The sequence below is a fragment of the Leishmania major genome, chromosome 11 (assembly GCF_000002725.2).
Source record: "Leishmania major strain Friedlin complete genome, chromosome 11".
Lineage (NCBI taxonomy): Eukaryota > Euglenozoa > Kinetoplastea > Trypanosomatida > Trypanosomatidae > Leishmania > Leishmania major.
The window spans coordinates 36,683-55,908 of record NC_007252.2 but is presented as its reverse complement, the minus strand read 5'-3'; the positions used below and the strand labels follow the sequence as shown (position 1 = coordinate 55,908).

Below are 19,226 nucleotides of genomic sequence, written 5' to 3'. Positions count from 1 at the left end.
TGTCTCGTCATCAGGGCACGCCGAAAACAGTAGAAAAGTAAAGGGGCAAGGCCGAGCGATCACAGAGACACAGTCAGGAAGAGGGAGAAGAGCGTGTGACTGAGAGGAGTGGGCGGGGCGCAGGGTGTGAATGATATCTGTGATGTGCCGTTCCCTTCACCCTCCCTCTTACTCTCGAAAGGACGCCAGCGCATCCATACAACGAGGCTGCGTGAGCCCCTCGTAACGAGAGAGAGAGAGAGAGACAGGGCGGCGGTTAAAGATATGAGCGAAGAGGCGCGGGGGAGGGAAGCGGCCCACGCTGTTGCACAGACAGCCCCGACAAGGCACCGCGCTGTCGTCTCAGATCCACCAAGGCCACCACAGGCGCACCAAGTTACTCTCACACATAGAGAAACAAAGTTATGACCTCAGATGCTCCCTGCACAAGCGCAGTCGACACATGCATACACGCACCGACGGGCGAGAGGGAGAGGGGGGGGGGGAGGAAGCACATCACGAGTGGGCGATTTTTGCTTCACACCTCTTCCTTCTTCTTAATCTTGCGCAGGTTCTCCCACATGTAGTGCGACTCGTCCACAACCTTCATAGCGTATGTCTTGTCCTTGTATTCACCGTTGAAGGCAAACTTGTTCTCGACCCCGCCTTGGCAAATCTTGTACACCCGGAACCACTCGCGCAGCGCATCGAGGCAGCCGGGCAAGAACTTTGGGATGTCGTCGATGTCTTTGATGAAGCGCGCGACTGGGTCATTGACGGACATGCAGATCACCTTCCAGTCCATCTGTCCGTCGTCGATCATGCCGAGGACGCCGAGGATGCGGACAGGGTGGATTTCGCCGACGCGCATCTGGCGCATGCCGATTTCAACGCCGTCTATTGGGTCGTTGTCGCCACTGACGCCGTCCTCGAAGATCACCTCCGTGCTCTCCCACGTCTGCGGGAAGGCGCCGTAGTTCCACATCATGTCTCCGTGCTTGTAGAATCGCGGCACACCGTTCTTGATGTCCTGCTTGATGGGGTTAAACGGCTCGCCGGTGGCAATCTCAAACTTGGCGCGTGTCCACTTCGGGATCTCGCAGATGAAGTTGTAGCGGTTGGCGCGGATGTTCTCCGGCTTTGTGCGCACCGGGTCGCGCACGTAAAGCGGCACGTCGTGCCACGGACTCACGCGACGGCGTAGGCCCGTCTCCATATCCTTGAAGTAGTACTTCACGCGGTAGCTCGGGGTGAAAATCTCACCTTCGTCTTTGATTTTCAGCTGCTGCTGGTGATAAGGCACGGAGAAGTCGGCGGACACGAGAGAGAAGGTGTCCTTGGTCATCTTGGTGTCCGGGTAGGTCGTCCACCAATTCCAAAAGACGTCAAACGTGATGTGTCCGTCGATGCCCTTGAGCTCATCGAACATTTTCTCTGAGGCCTCCTGCGACATGTTGCGGCCAACATAGACGCAGAGCTCCTTGAGCTTGTTGATGTCCAAGTAGCCTACCTGTGTGACGTCGAAGGCAGAGAACATGCGGCTCATGATCCGCTTATGCAACGTTTGCGTGAGATCCTCCTTTGAGTAGGCGGCCAGGTCAAACTCGTTCACGGCCTCGGTCTTGTCGCCATCGCTATCGGCTTCTTGCAAGGTAGGGTCGCCGGTGGAGCTCTGCATGCCAAGTCCGGTGCCGAAGTGCGTCACCTGCGGAGCGCTCGGCTTGATCTCCGCGGTGGGCGACATGGCATCCGCGACGGAGGCAACGCTCCCCCACGTCTGCTTCTGATCCCCCTCGGGATTGAGGGACGAGCCGAGGTCCATCGCGTGAGCCTTACGGGCTGGATACATGTAGCGCGTGTCATCGGACATCTTGAGCCAGCAACAACACAACTAAAGAAGCGAGGGAGGGGGGGGCGGGGTGGGTGTGGAGCAGCCAAAGTGCGATGGCGTCGCTGTCCGTCCCCTTCTGCACTCTTGTGACCGAAAGTGTGTGCGCCTACTTGCAGAGGTGTATCTTTGTATGTGCGTGCCTGCACGGCACAACTCGTTTGTATACTTGGGCGAGACGGTCGTGCTACGCTTACTAATACTAGGTCTTTGTAAGGAGGGGTTCACTGCGATGTGGGCGCGGCTAGGAGGAGGAAGAGGGGGGGGGGAGACAGGAGGAGGGGGGGGGGACAGGAGGAGGAGGAGGGGGGGGGACAGGAGCGGGTGGGCTGCAGGCAAGCTGGAAAAGCGGAGCGAGAAGGCCGAGACAGACAGACAGACACACACAAAGAAACGATGAAACGAATTGGGGGGAGGAGGAGGAGGAGGAGGAAGAGGAGGAGGAGGTGCGCAGTCGGGTGGAGGGCGGCAGGGGAGCAGCGGCTTGATAGGCCAGGCGGTTTAGCGACAGAGGAGGCGTGTCTCGGCAGCCGAATATTGGTGAGACACGGCGCGCCTCTCACGCAGAGGCGCGCCCGCTTGCGCAAACGGGGAAGAGAGGTTGAGTTAACGCTGCTGCCCAGTCGCGTGTGAGCGCGCTTTACGAAACGCATTGACCTGTGTCTTCTCTCGCTCGACAGCGGCCATAAAAGAGTGGTTTCCATATTGGCAGCATCCCGCCTTGCGGGGTCGCCGCGCCTCTTCACCACCCACCAACGTAAGGAAGCGGGTGAGAGGGGGGGGGGGAGGGAGGAGGAGGAGGAAGGCCGCACGAAAAGGGATGAAGGAGGACGCTGAACAACGATGCACGGCGAAGAGGCGCGTGACCGAAGGGTACACGGCGGCGCCTAAACGAACAACGAGCCACATTTCTTGATGCTTGAGTGAGCGACGGCCCTCTTGCCTTCTCTTCATACGCACACAACAGCATACGCTTAACCATGCACGGGCCTGCGGGTGTGCACTACGTCACAGACGCACGTGCTGATGGGAGGCACTCAGGACACCTTCCATCTTCGCCACGCACTGGCGTCGCTCAGCGGCTTCGCGCCGCAGCGCGTTGAGCAGCACGAGGCGGATGGCCTGCGCCTGCTTCGAGCGGATGCCCCGCTGCAGCTGCCCAACGGCGGCCTCAAATTCTGTCATGAGACTCTCCGCCTGCGCCTCAACAGTGTCGCTGCCGCCGCCCGATGGTGACTCAGCGTGGGCCGCACTTTGTGTGCCGTACGGCTGCTGCGCCAGCACCAAAAGGCGCCTGTAGTGTTCCTGCAGCGCATCGACCTGCCGCAGCAGCTCTACCGTTGGTGCGACAGTGTCGGCTGCCGGAGGATCTGAGGTGGACTGCTCTGGGAGCTCCCTTGTCGACTGCTTTAGAGATGAAACGGCGTCGACATCCGAAGGCAAAGAAGAGGCAGCGTTCAGCCGCTCCACCGCGATAATCAGCTGACGAAGCGCAGGCGGCATGGTCGGCAGCGGTGAAGTCGCTGAGCTACCGGCCGCAGAGACCATTGTCTTGTCGGACATGTAGTACAGATGTGCCTTGGTGTTTCCGCTGCTGCGCAGGACCAGCGGTGCATGTGTGTGTGTGTGCGATTTCAGCCGAAATCATCGGGTGAGATCGTGAGAGGGAGAGTGAAGGATGGGTAGGGGGCTGGGTGGAGTGGGTAGTCGCCCATAGACAGCAGCATACGTGAGAACGGCAAGGCGCGGCCGCTGCGGGGCACATCACCCACCCCCAAGGTTTGCATGCACGCATGTGCTCGAGATTGAAGCACGTTTCGAAGGTGAATGAGAGCCAGTGCGTAGATTCGGCTCTGTGAGAGGTGATTTCCTATTGCGCAACACACAGACGCGTCTTCACCAAGAGTAACTTCGTAATCCCCATCCGCAGGTGGGTCTCTTGCAGCAGGTGAGACTAGCCAAGCGAAGAAGGGTGAGGGAAGGGGTTGTGTAGGGCGACAGTGCTCCTCGTAAACACCCACCTCGTTCGCCCTCATCACACCCACAGAAGGCGAAGGCGAGAGAGTGATATCTTGATGCGCGGCGCCCCTTTCCCTCTCTCGGAGCCTTGCGCCCGGCCTCTAGCGATACGCGGCCGCGTTGTTGTGAGCGTGGGAGGGATAAAGTGCTGCAGGTTCGAGGGAGCGTCGAAGCGGCACCCTCGCTGATGCACGAATGCGTGCGCACAACGCTCCTGTACGCGCCATAGTACGCAATTGACGTCTCTGACTGCAACCTGGAAAACTGTGTGCCCACACGCACGAATGCGCCCTCAGGTGTTGTCGGCAGCCGCGCCGCTCGCCGATTCGGTCACGGCGCCAGCGGCGGACTCGGTAGTGCGTGCCTCGCCAGAGCGGAGGAGGTCTTCCACGGCACTCATGCGACTTGAGTGAAATGGAACCTCCAGTGAGCTGCACACTTGCTGCACCTGGCGACCAGAGGATGGCGGGTACAGCACCAGCACGTCGCCCTCCGCACCCATGCGGCCTGTACGCCCTGCGCAGTGGACGAAGCACGCAGCCGAAGGGCAGGCGCCGTAGAGAATGACGTGGGTGATACCGTTAACATGCAGTCCTCGGCTGCTGTTGAAGCTACCCACGCCGACCACTAGTTTGCCCTCATTCAGCCGAGAGAGGGAGCTGTTATTCTTCACGTAGACGTCACCGTGCTGCCGGATAACCTGGTGGGCACGCACATCCTCGTAGACGTTGCCACTCCCGCGTATTGCACTGAAGGGGGCTGCCTGCTGCGTTGCGGTTGTGAGTGGGACGCGGCGGTGCGATACCGGGTTGTCTGGGCCGTGAGATTCCTTGTTGTCTGCCGAAGGGATGCTTCGGGGCAGAGCGTGCAGGGCCCCAGCAAACACCTTCGTAGATGACAGCGCGCCCGGGGCGATGCGGCGCATCTCTCCTTCCACCTCCGCGGACGTGAGCAGTGTGCACACCTCGGCGACGCGTTCGTCTTCGGTAAATATCAAGATGCGCGCGTCAGGTCGCTGTGTGCAGATTAGCTGAAGGGACAGTAAGAGGCACCGCTCCAGCGGATACGCCCTTGACGCACCAAAGAAGTAGAACTGAATCGTCGGCGGAATCGTGTGCTCCACGAAGCTTGTTGTCAGCCGCACCGTGCGGTCGTTGCGTGTCCACGTGTTCAGTGTCTGTGCTGTGACGCCGTCGACTGTCGCGCTGGCTGCCACAAGCTGTGCTGGCACCTCTTCTCGCCTGTTGCGGAAAAGCCGGTCCACAAGGTTTGCACCGCTTAGTTGCTGCCGCCCGTACACAACGTTGGCGTGAATGATCATGTCCGCCTCGTCCAGGACGACGCAGTCCACCTTGCGCCGCAGCTTTTCGCCAAGGATAGAGGGGCTTAGGCGCACAATTTCAGCCACGCGCTGCGGCGTCCCGACGAGCACGTGCGGCTGAATGTTGTGCAGCTTGGCGAGCTGTGCCTCGAGAGGGATGCTGTCGATGGCGACCTGCACCACCTGCGACGTGCATCCACCGAAGTGTCGCAGCCACTTGTCGTACTGCAGGGCCAGCTCCTCGGTGGGCACCAGAACAACCGTGTGGAGGCGGTAGTTCAGCTGGTCGCGGATGATGCGGTTGGCGAGGGCCAGCGCAATGCCAAAACTCTTGCCTGTCCCGGTCTCTGAGTGCGCAATGACGTGCTTTCCTTTGAGCAGCAGCGGCACCAGCGCACCCTGCAGCGCTGTCAGCTGACGAATGCGCAGCCGCTTGAGAGCCAAAACCAGCGGCGCCGCGAGCCCAGCCGCACTTGGGGAGGTTTGCGCGTAGTAGAGCGGGTGCGCCTCGTTGAGATTGTCGATGCTGGTGTGCTGTGAGGAGCTCAGCATCTGCGCAGCACCGAGGCGCAGCTGCACCGTTTGATGCTGCTGCGAGGCACCGGTGGCACTCGACAAGGAGGCGTCGTTGTTCCTATTTTTTATGTAGAAGTACCGCTGCGACACTGGAAGATTGGCGGCGTGCTTCGCGCCGGCATCCTGGTGCAGGTACGAGTCAAGCAGCTTGGCAGCTGACCCGCCGTACTCTACCCGCACGCCGGAAAGGTACTTGAGCAGCCCCCGTCTCGAGTGGCGCTGCATCACGGGCACACGCTTGCTTCACTTCCCACAAGAGGGGTGAAAACGTGCGCAGCGACGATGGTGGCGACGCACACACGCGTGCGTGTGTATGCAGGGGGTGGGGGCGGAGAGAGACGGGAAGGCACATAATCAGAGAATCGGGAGAGCCGCGTGAGGGCAAGGGGTACACGCCGCTCAGGTACACGAGCGCCATCTTTGGGCTGCACCTTTGTGGACACCGCAGGCCGCGCCCGCTTTCTCTTCGCGAGAGAAAACATCGCAGTCCCTTGCATGACGCAGCTGCACTTTCCGTACTTTTCACTTTACGTGTGCCGCTGCGCTTCGTGTTTGAGCACCGTCTTTAGTCCTTAACGCCCGGCGCATCGAGGGAAATGAACACACCGAGACGCGCCGCCAACACCAATATGCAATACAGCGGACCCGCCAACTCGATGGGCGCAGACGCTGTACCCCGCCACGGGGCATGGCTGATACACGACGTCGAGAAAAGGGAAAAAGCCGGGGTGAGAGTGAATGGGGAAAGAGAGAGCGGAGCAGCGTGACGTGGCCAGGTGATGCACCGGAACCCTTGAAACCCTCTCTGCCAGACAGACATGCCTTCCCCTACCCCCTCACACACACCGCCACCGCCACTGATGCGTGTACACATGTGTGCGCGCACCTCACCGTACTCGCTGTGTGAATGCAGCTCTCCCACACTTCATTCCCCTTGCCTCGCCCTCTCCCCCGCTACGTCGCACACGACACCGACGCACCTGTGCGATGTCATGCCTATGTTTCTTCCTCACGCTACACGCTGATGTGTGAGGCGCTGAGGACGGGGTTCATCCACAGCCCGTCGCCGAGGTGGTGGATGTTCTCTATGCACGGTCCTTTATTCTTTTCCTTGATTTCATCCGAGGACATGAGCATGGTGCCCACCGCCACCGCATGCTCCTTGCCCTCCACGTAGACAGCAACCACCTCCCCCTCCTCCGTGCCGTCCGCAACGATGCCACCGGCAGAGGTCAGGCCTTGGCACATGACGTTCGCACCAGAGATGACATAGCGGCAGCCGCCAATGTCTACCTGGTGCCTCGTCAGCATGAAGGGGTACTTGTGCAGCAGCTTCAAGTGCGGTAGGTATGGCCCACCGTGGTGATTGAAGAAGAGCACCTCGGGCTGGGAGCTGACGAGGGTGATGCAGTGCACCTGACCCTGGCAGCGGATGATGAAGATGTCCGACTTCTTGGGCAGAATCTCTTCCCAGTACGCCTCTAGCGCGGGGTACTGCTCCGCGAGCTCCTCGCGCACCTCCTTCTGCTCTTTATGGCTACTGCTCGCGATCTGAGCCACGTTCTCGAGCGTGAACTTCTTGAAGAGGCTGGCCGATGTCGTCATCGCGAAGTTGCCGGCGTGTGTGATAGGATCGTGCGCTGTGTGAGGGTGGTATACATATATATATATATATGTATATGTGCGTGTGTGTGTGATGCCTCTCTATGTATATGAGCACGGGCGTGGAGAAGGCCCCCCCCTCAAAAAAAAACAAAGAAAATAGCGGGACAGATGACGGAGAGGGGAGATGGGCTACACGGTGATGACACGGCAATAACAGGAGCGAACGCACGGCATGTCAGGCAGCACGCGCGCGGGAGTCGACCCCATCTGCAGCCAGGCATCGCCGTCGATGCACCCAGCTAGCCGACCAAGAGGCTAAAAAGGCCAATTGAAAGGAAGCAATCCTGGCCCATGCTTGCCCCATCCTTGCGCCAGCTCTCGCTGCGCCACCTGCGAGTGTGCGTGTGTAGGACTGCGCGAGGTCGGTCTGCCATTCTGGCCTGCGTCTTCTAAGCAGCTCTTTCAAGACATGGGCCACACGAGGTGCGCCGTCGATCAATATCCTCTCTATGCCCCGAGAGCAACCTGGGCGTGAGCATGGCGGAACAGTAACAGCGAAAGCCACCGTCACCGCTGCTACCCTTCCCCCCTCACGCGGCTACGCTGAGGTTCATCTATGCGTCTTTGCCCGTCCCGCGGCCTCTTCCTCCTCCAAGAGCGCCTGGAGTTGTGCGCGTGTCTCTCGCAGCATCTGCGATGAGCCGTAGGAGCTGCCTTCACTCACGTCAGAACGTGTCGAGAAGTGCAGGCTGAGCGTGCGGTTCGCGGACGGGTGCGTTGGCGCTGCGGGCTGCACTACGAAGGCCGCTGCTGTCGGGGTCTTGTTAGGGTACATGGGAGGCGGCGAGGACGGCTTCGCGAGCACCCGAGCGTACGCGTGACTGACTTCGGCAACGCCATCCGCCGTGCCGTCGGACCTTTGGGAGGATCCCGATGACGAGTCTGACGAGGAGCTGTCCAGCGGTAGGAGGTCCACGTCGACGTCTCGCTCATCTGCGTCATCTGCTCGGGAGACGACGCTGCGTGGCCCGTCGCTGCCGGTGCCTAACGGCGCTGCAGCGGTGCCGTGCTCGCTGGTGGGCGGCGTGCGAAGAATATCGGGTGAAAAGTCCGGCAAAGGCGTTCGCGTCTTCGAGCCGCCATCGAGCACCTCACAGCCTGTCGTGGAGTGGCACAGGGCCGTGCCGGACATCACGAAGGAGTTCAAGAACGAGGCCGGCGGCGAGCTGTCGATGGACGGCGTAAGAGGCGACGCGGAGGTCTGTGGAGGCTGTGAGAGCGGCTTCGAGTCGTTCGTTGGCGGGGCGTTGGCCAGGGTTACAAGCGCGTTGCCGGCGTGTTGGCAGGGCGCCGGCAACGCTGCGGCAGCGGAGTTTCTCACACTCGACGACGCCAACACCGGAGAAAACGGGGCAAGCTGCGCGTGAGGGTCGGAGGCGTCGCTTGTGGCGACCGGCATTGCAACCGTTCTGAGAGCAGGCGACGGTGTTGCGTCCTTCAGCTGCTTGTGCACCGCCAGCTCCGCACCGAGACTCCCAAGCGCGGCCTGCACCTGCGCCATCAGCGCCTGCTGCGCCTCTGCGGTTTCTTGTATCCATTGCTGTGTGGCGGCACGCACCATCTCCTCGACGCGTGCCGCGACTGCGCGGGAGTACGCGACGACTTCTGTCGTGACACCAGCGGTGAGTCCCGCAAAAAAGGAGTCGAGCTGCGCTTCCGTGACTCGCTGTGTGGCTGCGGCAGGCAGGGCCGCTGCCGGCTTGCTCGGGTGCTGGGCCGCCGGCATCAGCTCCTCCTTGCTTGCGATGCCCCTCTCATCGGCCGTCGCCCTTGCAGCGGTGGGAGAAGCATGGTTAGAGGCCCACACGGATGCCCTCTGCTCCTCGTGGATGATGTAGCGTACCAAGGTGCGCCAGTCCAGGAAAGGGGGCGGCGGAGGATCAAGGCTGTCGCAGGGCTGGGGTACGTGAGAGTGTGTTCTGGCGGCGACCTCGGCGGACAGACAACTGTCGCCGTACGAGGTATCGCTTGTTAAAGAGGCGATGCTGTCTCTGTGCGCATCTGCGTTGTCCGTGGGAAGCCGAGAAGAGTCGTATACGGTGGTAGCTTTCGTTGTGCGGTGCGTTGGCGCAGATGCGTGCCGATTGCCAGCTGGACGTTGCTGCGACTCTCGAGGTGGAGGCAAGCGCGGTGCTGACATCAGCGGCGCCGCCACCGCCCGCGCGCACAACGCCTTCTCCAGCTTGGCAACGAGCTGGGCGTTGCGGCCCCGCTCCTGCTGCAGCTGCCGCTCCTGCCGCTTAATCGTCTTCTCCATCTGCGCAAGGGAGGTGCGAAGGTTTGCCGTGCCGAGCGAGAGCATGCCCCGATCCTTATGCAGGGCTGCCATCTCGCCCTCTAGCGCGTGATAGCGCTTCTCCAGGTTCTCGAGCTGCTGCGCCGACACCCCCTTCGCGACGTGCGTCGCCTGCACTTCGAGCAGCTTCTCCTTGAGAATGTTTTGCGACCACAGTGAGAACTGCAGACATGCTTGAAGCACCTGGACGAGCTGAAGAATGTCGGTGTCGTTGTGCTCGTGGATTTTGTGCAGAGAGACGTCGCAGTCAGAGAGAGCAGAGATCAGGTTCGCCATGAAGGGGAGGTCGGGTGCCTCGTGACGCAGCCCCGGGATGCTGACGCGGCGCACATGCGGCCATGGCAGTGGGTTGGTGAAGGCTGTCACGTAGCGGAACTGCTGCAGGTCGTGCACCAGCGTGGAGTTCATTGCTACGGTGGCCGTGCTGAACGCGATCGGGGTGACTGTAGTGGCAGAGAAGCGCAAGCAAGCAGAAAAGACGCGGTGTCGCAAAGCCTACGTGGGCGATGCGCAGAGCGTGCCGGCGTGCCGGTGGGCGGCGGCGGTGCCGGGGAGTCCGTGCAAGTGAGGAAGATTCGAGCAGACCAGAGATACTGAGAGCGACGCGACAAGGGGGCATTCATCTTGGCGCCTGTGCGTTCCGTGGGCGACCTCCGTGCCCGTAGGAGCGGGGCGTTCAGCCGGGCTACATGGGCAGTGCATGCACTTTCACGCTGCCCAGAGGCAGCGGAGGGGGGAGAGACCCACACCAACGCCCTCTCTCGCGTGCCGCGTGGATCACGGGAGATGTTGATGCATCGCATGGGCAACGGCGCAAAGAACCGAGCGGGCGTAAAAAATTGCAGCAAGAGAAGAGAAGCACACACGTTTTTGAGCAGATGAGGACGCACGTGCGAGGTCGTCGACAGCGACAATACCAGTGACAAGACACAGGCGGCGGTAAGCGTAACCCATGTTGACTGGTCACACGGCCCATGTGAGGGCCGACACGCGACACCGGAATCGCCACAACTGTGCGGCAGCTACTGCTGTGACCCCTTCCCAAAGACACTGGCTCTGGCAACGACGCCCTTGCCCACCGCTTGGAAACCCTTCGCCACAGCCTTGCCGGCGCCTTCGATGCCAGCTAAGATCTGTGGCTGGCTCGCCTTGTAAGCCTGCTCCTTCGGATCGATCCACTGCCGCACCTCCTGCGCTGCAACCGCCGCGTTGAGTGGGAAGCGTTGTGCCCCACTGATACCCGGCAGAAGCTCACCAAGACGGCGCTGCCACAGAGGGACACCCATAGTGCACTGCCTCTCGTACTCCTCGATGGCTTCTTTCCATATACCAAAGTCGCGCGCACCGTCTTGATAGGCGTTTGTGATGGCTGTGTGCAAGCTGGACTGCATGAGAACTCCTGCTCGCGTGATCGCCGTTCCCACGACACTGCGCACGACGGTGCTCTGCAGGACAGAGCTCAGCTTGGGAATCATCATGAGAATGTACTCCACGCAGGACGCGAAGGCCTCACCGTTATCTTTTCTGTTCTGTCGGCGCGCCTCGACCTGCGCCTTCCAGTACGACATGGAGTCTACGGCCTGCAGCCGCGCCTCGACCTCCTTCATGATCGCTGAGAGCAGCCGCTCAATCCCGAGCTGCAGAGACTTGGTGAAGAACTTGACGCAGTGTGCCATCAGCTTCGGTGCTCCCATTGTCTGCGCCTTCTCGCGCTCGTAATCACATTGCCAGTGCAGCATGTACTGCTGCTCCGCGCACGATATGAGCACTGGCATCATGGAGCAGCTCGTCACGTAGACTGCGAGCTGCAGCACGGCTCGCGCATCGATGGACATGAGCTGACCCTGCATCGACTCCGCCACTGTGCGGAAGAGCACTGTCAGATACTTGAGCAGCATCTCATCCACGTTGTTCAGCTCCGACTGCATCACGACGGTGGACGTGTCGGTGATGATGGTGGAGTAGCACTGCGTAAGAAAGCCGAGAACGCACTCACCGATGCGCGGCACGACAGCACTGTAGGGCAGCGTTAGGGCGCCACTAGTGTAGGCGCTTGGGATACTCAGCTCCAGAGACGTGCACCTGTGGAAGCAGAAGCGCGCAACAAGCTCGGCGTATTGCGCGGCATCCGTGGCCACGGCGGGGGCAAACGTATCGCTCATAATGAGCTGCATGCAGTCGACACAGGCCCGCTGCAGCCATGAGCTGATCAGCTGGTCGCTTGCCGTCTCCATCGCGCGCATAAGGGGCAGGTTGCTTAGCTCGACACATTTCACGTTGTCAGCGGCACAGCGGATGAGCGACTGTAGTACCTGGACCTGCTGGACAGCCTCGCTTGTCTCGCTAGGGTTTGCCAGCAGGACCTGCAGCACCTTGAGGGCGTGCTCGGCAATCTTGGCAGAGAGGCTGGCCCACAGCTGGATGATCTCGGCCCGGGAGCGAAGGTGCGGCGAGGTGCCGCCGTAAACTATGTCCTCGATTAAAATGAACCCCATGGCGGTGGCGCAGTACTCGCGGAACTTGCTGAACACCTCGGCAGGCGACAGGTTCGCCAGCGTCAGCGGACACTCCAGCAGATCAGCGCGCGCCTGTTGCCACCGGCCCTCTGTGTAGTACTTGTCGAGGTACTCCTCGCGGTGCAGCTCTATGAAGACGGCTTGGATTCCGGCACCGTTGGACACCGCAGTAATTGCCTCCGCCTCGGCGAACGGCGCCAGTTTCAGCTGCGCTGGCACGAACTCCTCGTTCAGCCACCACTGCTCGCTTGCCTCGGCCATGACGAGGTGCAAGGAAAGGCGGCCGGCGGTCACGGTGCCTTGCCACTCCATCGCAGCCTTCCCAATGGGATACGCCTTGTCCCGCAGGACACGCAGCCAGTTGTTGAGATGCTGCACGGCGTAGCTGAAGACATCCTGCATGAGTGCCGGGATGCGAACATGCAGCACGTACTCGCCAATGGCGTACTCGCTAAGGGGTGCGGCCAGGCGAATCAGTTCACGCAGCGTGGCCACCGCCCCAACGAGCTGCTGGCGCTGCGTCTGTGACTCCGCCGTCTCGAGGTGCTCGGCGACGGCGATGGCTTTGGAGAGAAGGCCGTGTACCTGCTGCAGGTTGTCGCGGGTGCTGCGTGACAAGAGGAGGCTGGAGGTAGCCTTCTTCATGTTCACGACAGCGGAGCGCACGAGGGCAGTGGCGCCGCTGAGCTCCTCACCTACAAGCTCGGCGTCCCGCTCAGAGATGCTCACGCACTGCTGTGCGGCGTGGATGAGGGCCGGGTAGTGATGCTCGCACAACGCCTCCACCTGACCTTCGTTCTCTTTGATGAAGACGCCCAAGTCCCGCAGCAGATCCTCCTCCTCATGCCGCATGTACGCGTTCTTGAGCGCCGTGTAGTCAGCAAACTCGCCATCCACAAGGGATGTGATGGCGATGTAGCGCGATGGGGACATGTGCAGCCCCCCCTCGGAAACCTTCGTTTTGCGCCCTCCGTCTCCCTGCTGAACCGCTGCACGAGCGGCTGCCGAGGCGAGTGTCGCGGATATGGACGTACCGCCGCCGTCCCCGTCTTCGCTATCAGAGGAGCTGCCGGAGTGGGCGTCGTCTTCGTTGTCGCCAAGGTAGCGGCCCCCATCAAGCGCAATGCCACGCTCCTGCTGCTCCAGCACCGCCGCCGTGCGCTGCGCACTTTCAACGAGGTACATTATACGCTCCTCCACCTCCGCTGCCTTCAGCGCCGATTTCGTCTCCAGTGTGACCGTGCTGAACCTGTTGACAGCGGCGTCCGTCGTCTCCTTGTGGGACTGCGGCGTTGCTTTCATGGCGTGCGGGTCAAGCGAGGTGAGGGTGATCTGGTCCGACCGAGCCGTCACCGACAGCTGCCGATTTGCCCACACCGCATACAACTTGAAACCTTTACTCTTGACCATGTAGGTATAGTACTTGGTGCTGAACAGAAAGACGTGGCACCGGTCGCCATGGCGCACGAGGACGAGCGGATCCTCGGTGGAGAAGAGGACGCGAGGGGCATCGCATCGGTCACGCAGCACCTTGTAGATGCGACGATCTTGCTTGGTAGGGGCCGCGTCTTCCATTGTGCACGAAGTAATGACGAAAGACGAGCGGATAGACGCGGACACGAACGACGTCCGTTCGCGTGCGCGAGTGGCTTTGAGGCTTTCAAGACTGAAAAGTGAAGGATGGACACAGGCCGGGTCTAAGGCAGCGGTGCAACGAGAGTCGAGGCGGATGAGTTCTGCACCTCCCGCACTGTTGGTCGGGCGGAGTTGGGAGGGGGGGGGCGCATGCATGCGCATGAGGCAGTCAGCGGACGGGAAGGGGTTGAGGAGGCTGCGTATTCATGAAGTGCAGAGGTGCGCGCAGATGCTCGAAAGTGCTCACCAAGCAACTGGTGAGCTCACAGACATGAACACATACGCAATGCTGTGCCAGTAGCCGCGCGAGCATCACTGTATGGATGCGGTTGGAGGGTGGGGCCCGTTTGTTGGATGAAGGGAAGGGGTGCACTTTCCATCTTTCATTGGCTCGCTGCGGCACATCTCAGAGGGCAAGAGGACGGACGCGGATATCACGTCGTCGCTGCCAGACCCGACCCCCACACGAGCAGACGACGCGGTCTGAGTTACCTGAGAGCACAACGAAGGGAGGGAATCAAACAAGAGGAAACAAACACGAAGCCCCGCACCGCGGGCGAGGGACACCAAGAACAACAACATACGCAGGCGACGTGGATGGGGAAGAGGCGCCAACGCTGAAAACAAGGGTGAGAAGACTCCCTTGTTGTCGTTCTCCCTCCCCTACGCCCAGCCACAAGTCATCTCACGTCCTCCCAGCCGCCCTTGCATGCCCGCTGACACAAGCACGCACGTACACGCAGGTACGCTCCGTGCGCCCACCACTGCCGCAATGCACTTGGAGAAGAGGAGAGAGCGTTCGCACGCATAAACCGTGCGAACGCTTCGTCGACAAGGCTGCTGCCCGCTTCGTGGTGCCCCCCCCCCCCCCCCGCCCCGCCCCCACCGGTGATGTGGGAGAACGAGAAGCAACGCAACGCACGCACGCTTCGCGCTCATACAATCGCTGAGCGGTGCCACGACGACTCTTTACGACGAGTGCGCGAAAACAGCAAAAAAAAAATAAAGATGTGTGAGTACAGAGAAATGTTTGCTTGCGGCTCAGCGTGTCCATACCGCCATCCAACGTGAGCTGAACGCCACGTGACCCTGGCCCCTCACACAGGCGCCCATCGCGTCGTGTAAAGCAACGCCATCCAGGTCCTGACCGCCCATACACCAGCAGCGATACATCGCTCTCACTTCGCTGCGTCGTGGGCGCTTGACCCTGCCGCTACCGGAAGAGGACCGGCATGGGCAGGTATTGGGGGGAAGGGGCCTGCTTGTCCCCTTCACACACACACAGAGTGGGGTCACTGAGCCCTGATACGGCGCGCTGAGATGTGTCCCGTCATCAGGGGAGTACAGAGATGCAATAGAAACACTAACGCAAGGGCACAGTGCGATACAGGTTATGTAACAACTCAACCACAACGCCCAACTTCTGCGGCTGTTTGCACGCAGGCATATGCTTTGCGGCTGTGTGTGTGTGTGTGAACTCTTCTGCGCGAAGGGCGGCATGAGCGCTCGCTCAGAGACACACATGCATGCACACACGCATCCTCCAACACCGGCATTCCTGCTCGCTTCCATTATCAGCCAAAAAAAAAGACACAAAGCAGCAACAAATAAAAGTCTAAGTGGGAACAACACACACACACACACACACACGCATATCTATATATATATATATAGATACACACATGCATACATATATACATGGATATATATATTGTAGGGTGCAGGCGAACGCAGAAACGGGAGGGGAGGGAAGGGGAGGGGGGGGGGAGCGGGGGAAGAGATCTACACCGTGGATACGTCGAGGCACCCAACCGAAGCCACACGCCAAAGCCAACAACAACAGCCAAAGGGCACGAAGTGAGTTTTGAAAGAACGAAGGAGAAAAAACGCCTGGGGACGGATGTTGTCCGCTGGCAGGCGGTGTCATCCGCCGAACCGCCTGCCTTGCCGCTGCACTCCCTTCCTCTCAACACGGAGATATCAACACAGACAGCCGTATGTGCAGACTCACCGCACCACACCTTCCTCTATTGCTGCTTGGATGCAACGCCTGTGCGCATGATTCCTCACTGCACCCGCCTTTGTCAGCCGGGATCCTACATGCAGAGGCGCAGCAGGATGGAGGGGGAGAGGCGAGCCGCCTTCCATCTCCGCTACCGTCGTCATCATTGCATTGAGGTCTGAGGTAGAGTGGCAGGGAGGCGGCGACCGTTGCAGTTGTAGCTGCGTTGCCGATACGATCGCTGCCGCAAGCTGTCGGCACGCATCGGCAGCTGCGGCTGGTGCTGTTTCTACGGCTGCGCGTTCGTCGTGGTCGGTGCGATCTGCATCTGCAGGGGTGGTATCGGCGGAGCAGAGGCTGGATAGGGCCTCTGAAAGGCCAGTCGACGTTGCGGCTCAGTCGACTGCGCGACCTTTGGCTTCTTCTTGCCGCAGCAGCACGGAAATAGGCAGCTGAACATGGCGGACCAGCAACTACGGAAGCCAGCACAAGGAGCAGAGCAGCAGCTGCACCTACTGCCTCCACACCCGCAACAGCTGTCCTCGCCGTCGCTGCCCACGTCGCCCGGGGGTGGCATGTCGCTCGCCCTCATATGCGGCGGCGGCGGAAACTCCACGACCAGCTCGTCTTCGTCGCTCCTTAACGCGACTGGAGGCGGTGCTGAGAGCTCGGCAGGGATACGGGCCGGAGAGTCGCCTTCTCCATGTGTTGACTCCACGGCGAAGGGGGGTTCAGAGTCTTCGTGCGCATCTTGAATGCGCACGGATCGGTTCCGAGAATTTCGCTGAGGGCCGCGCTCGCCAGCACCGGTTGCTCTGGAGGGAGTTGCAACGTGGGCGGCGCCGCCGCCGTATGGCACGTACGCATCGCGTCCCGCCTTCGTACTCGTTGGCGCCGCCGACAGTCGCTTGTCCGCATCAACACCGGCTATGGTCGCGCTCGCAGCTCCCGGCGCTAGCACGGTCGTCATCTCCGGCGACACATACTCGGAGCAGAGCAAGCTCTTAAACTCATGGTGCGAGAGTGGCACAGGGCTGTTGGAGGCGTACCAGAGCGCTGGCGGGCTATCCTGTCCTTTATGTGTCAACCTCTGTGGTGGGGCATTGCATGGCCAGTTGGCCACTGCCCACGGCTGCTTTTTGGCCCCACCTTGGCTGTACTGCTGCACTGGGTTGCCGAAGATGAGCTGCCGCTCATCGACGGCACGAGAGGCGGGGCTCGGTGGCGGCGGCAGCAGCTGCAGCGGTGCGCCGATGGACTGCTGCCGCTGCACTGGCTGCGAGTTTCCGGCGGGAGGCGAGGCAGCCCTGTCTTGTCGCTTCGCGTTCGGCGAAGGATCATTCTCTAAGGCTGAGTCACCGTCCGTCTCGGACTGGTGCGTCGGAACGTGCGAACGACTGCGGCGACGTCGCACCTTCACCTTCATGCGGCGCCGCTGCGCCAGCTCATTGTAAGTAGCGCGACCACCTTTTAAGGGTCTGCTCGCCGCCGGCTCAGCGGTCTCCGCTGCCTTCTCCTTTGCCGGTACGGCCGAGCCGCCTTGTCTCTGCTCGTCATTTGCAGCTGTGACGGCACCTTCCGCCGGTGCGCTAGCAGCGAGCACCTGATTCTCTGTCTTTCCGGCATCGATGGCGAGCGACTGCGCCGGCACCCTTTCCGACAGAGCACGCACTCTTGCGCTGTCGGTCGGAGTTGGCGGAGGGGAGCGCGTGAGAAGGTGGCCCTCTACGGGAAGGCTGTGCTCCAGCAACGAGTCCACCTCGGCGCTCGTCCCGCGCAGCTCCACTCTTTCACTGGCAGTTGGCGCCGCGGCCGCGATGAACGGCGTAGTCGCCGGTGGCGCCGTTTCCGGTGAGCCACTTGGCTGGCTTGTAGGGGCTGGTGGCGCATCCCCAACGATGACGAGGCGCTCTTCGCATCGAGCATTGGCGGCAGCGGCGGTGGCGGGCGTGGGTGGCGGTGCGACGATCCGACTCAGCAGCGGCGCCACCCCATTTCTCGACAACGCGCCCTCGTAGGAGCGCAGATACGTCAGTGCCCCTGCGTCCGTCGAGGCACCGCTCGCCGGTGGAGCCTTGTATGTGCGCCTCAGGAACTCCTCCAACGCCGGTGTCGTGTCTGTAAGATCGATAAGCCGCTGCATCTGCCGTATTGCGTCGTCTTCGACCCCAAAGCGATGCGGCTGGGACGACCGACGTTGAACCTCCGCCGCGAAGTTCCGCTTCTGCTGGAGAAGCCGTAGCTCCTGCTCCTTCAGCTGCGCCTCCTTGCTGAGAATTGCTCTGCACGCCGCTGCTGCGGCGATTTCCTCGTCCTGCGCAGCTATGATCGGCTTCGCAGCGACGCGAGAGCGCGCGTTGGCGTGCCGTTGGAGATGCTTCTGCGTCTTGCGCGGCTGTGCATGTCTTTCATGCGAGGAAGTGCGACTGCTGCCGCAGGTGGACTTCGACGAAGTCGAGCTGCTGCTGGTACTGGACGTCGTCGCGCTCCCTCTTTCCGAGTCGGAAGGCTCGTACGAGCCACTGCTACTCGATGAGCTGGACGAGGTGGTGGTGGAGCTTGCAGTACTATCGGTGCTCGAGGTCGAGGACGCACGAGTCGTCGCCGTGCTCGTCGCGTTGCTAGAGGTGAAGCTGGCTGATCTCGCACGGTGCTTGCGACGGGGCTTCGAGTAGTGCTTATGCTTGCGTTTTGCATTCTGAGACTCCGAACGATGTGGTGGTGGCGGAGGTGGCGGTGGCGGTGGCGGTGGCGGCGGAGCGCTCCGACGTGAGGGCAGCTTTGGTGAGGGAGGATCATCGTTGAAGTACCGCCGTGGCGGGGGCGGGTCGTATGTGCTTTGGTAAGCATCATTCCACTTGCGAGAGTACTGCGGCGCGTAGCGCGAGCGGTAGTGATCTCGGCTGCTGCCACCGGCGCGCCAGCGATCGATGTCATCTAAGTCCATACCGCCGGTGTCTCTCGCAACTGAGCAGCACTGTGCATCGCGAAAGAAATGAATGAGGAAAGGGCAGCGGGGATAGTTGCAAGGGAGAAGAGGCTTTAGGCAATCATGGCCAGCGATAACTGAAACGCAAGCGGGCAGGGACACGAGGCGAGTAGGAGCGTGAAGGACGTCACCGCCAAAGATGAAAAAGAAGCCGTCCCCATGCGCTGCCCTTTAGTACCTCATTCCAGCGAAGGAAGCGCGTAGTAACGCTCCTTCAAGCCAGGCGAGCCGCTGGCTTAGTGTGGGAGGTGTCTCAGGACGGCGCCGACCGCACAGCACCGTGGCAGGCCTCTCCCTCACCAGCGTTTTTCTCCTTCCCTTATGCGTATTTACGCTTATG

General features: G+C 61.1%; 7 protein-coding genes across 7 annotated transcripts; all 7 read right to left on the bottom strand.

Moving 5' to 3' along the window:
- Positions 1 to 517: 517 nt before the first annotated feature.
- Positions 518 to 1,849, bottom strand: LMJF_11_0210 (acidocalcisomal pyrophosphatase; the record flags this gene model as incomplete). The annotated part of the gene is made up of 1 exon (XM_001681437.1): positions 518 to 1,849. One exon carries the CDS (start codon positions 1,847 to 1,849, stop codon positions 518 to 520), a length of 1,332 nt encoding a protein of 443 aa, XP_001681489.1.
- Positions 1,850 to 2,875: 1,026 nt separating this feature from the next.
- LMJF_11_0200 (conserved hypothetical protein) lies at positions 2,876 to 3,430 on the bottom strand (the record flags this gene model as incomplete). Its single annotated transcript, XM_001681436.1, has 1 exon — positions 2,876 to 3,430. One exon carries the CDS (start codon positions 3,428 to 3,430, stop codon positions 2,876 to 2,878), a length of 555 nt encoding a protein of 184 aa, XP_001681488.1.
- Positions 3,431 to 4,178: 748 nt separating this feature from the next.
- Positions 4,179 to 6,008, bottom strand: LMJF_11_0190 (putative DEAD-boc ATP-dependent (RNA) helicase; the record flags this gene model as incomplete). Its single annotated transcript, XM_001681435.1, has 1 exon — positions 4,179 to 6,008. One exon carries the CDS (start codon positions 6,006 to 6,008, stop codon positions 4,179 to 4,181), a length of 1,830 nt encoding a protein of 609 aa, XP_001681487.1.
- A 789-nt stretch (positions 6,009 to 6,797) lies between these two features.
- Positions 6,798 to 7,388, bottom strand: LMJF_11_0180 (conserved hypothetical protein; the record flags this gene model as incomplete). Its single annotated transcript, XM_001681434.1, has 1 exon — positions 6,798 to 7,388. One exon carries the CDS (start codon positions 7,386 to 7,388, stop codon positions 6,798 to 6,800), a length of 591 nt encoding a protein of 196 aa, XP_001681486.1.
- A 610-nt stretch (positions 7,389 to 7,998) lies between these two features.
- LMJF_11_0170 (conserved hypothetical protein) lies at positions 7,999 to 10,152 on the bottom strand (the record flags this gene model as incomplete). The annotated part of the gene is made up of 1 exon (XM_001681433.1): positions 7,999 to 10,152. The coding sequence occupies one exon, from the start codon at positions 10,150 to 10,152 to the stop codon at positions 7,999 to 8,001; it is 2,154 nt and encodes a 717-aa protein (XP_001681485.1).
- A 614-nt stretch (positions 10,153 to 10,766) lies between these two features.
- On the bottom strand, positions 10,767 to 13,835 carry LMJF_11_0160 (conserved hypothetical protein; the record flags this gene model as incomplete). The annotated part of the gene is made up of 1 exon (XM_001681432.1): positions 10,767 to 13,835. One exon carries the CDS (start codon positions 13,833 to 13,835, stop codon positions 10,767 to 10,769), a length of 3,069 nt encoding a protein of 1,022 aa, XP_001681484.1.
- A 2,351-nt stretch (positions 13,836 to 16,186) lies between these two features.
- LMJF_11_0150 (conserved hypothetical protein) lies at positions 16,187 to 18,844 on the bottom strand (the record flags this gene model as incomplete). Its single annotated transcript, XM_001681431.1, has 1 exon — positions 16,187 to 18,844. One exon carries the CDS (start codon positions 18,842 to 18,844, stop codon positions 16,187 to 16,189), a length of 2,658 nt encoding a protein of 885 aa, XP_001681483.1.
- Positions 18,845 to 19,226: the final 382 nt, after the last annotated feature.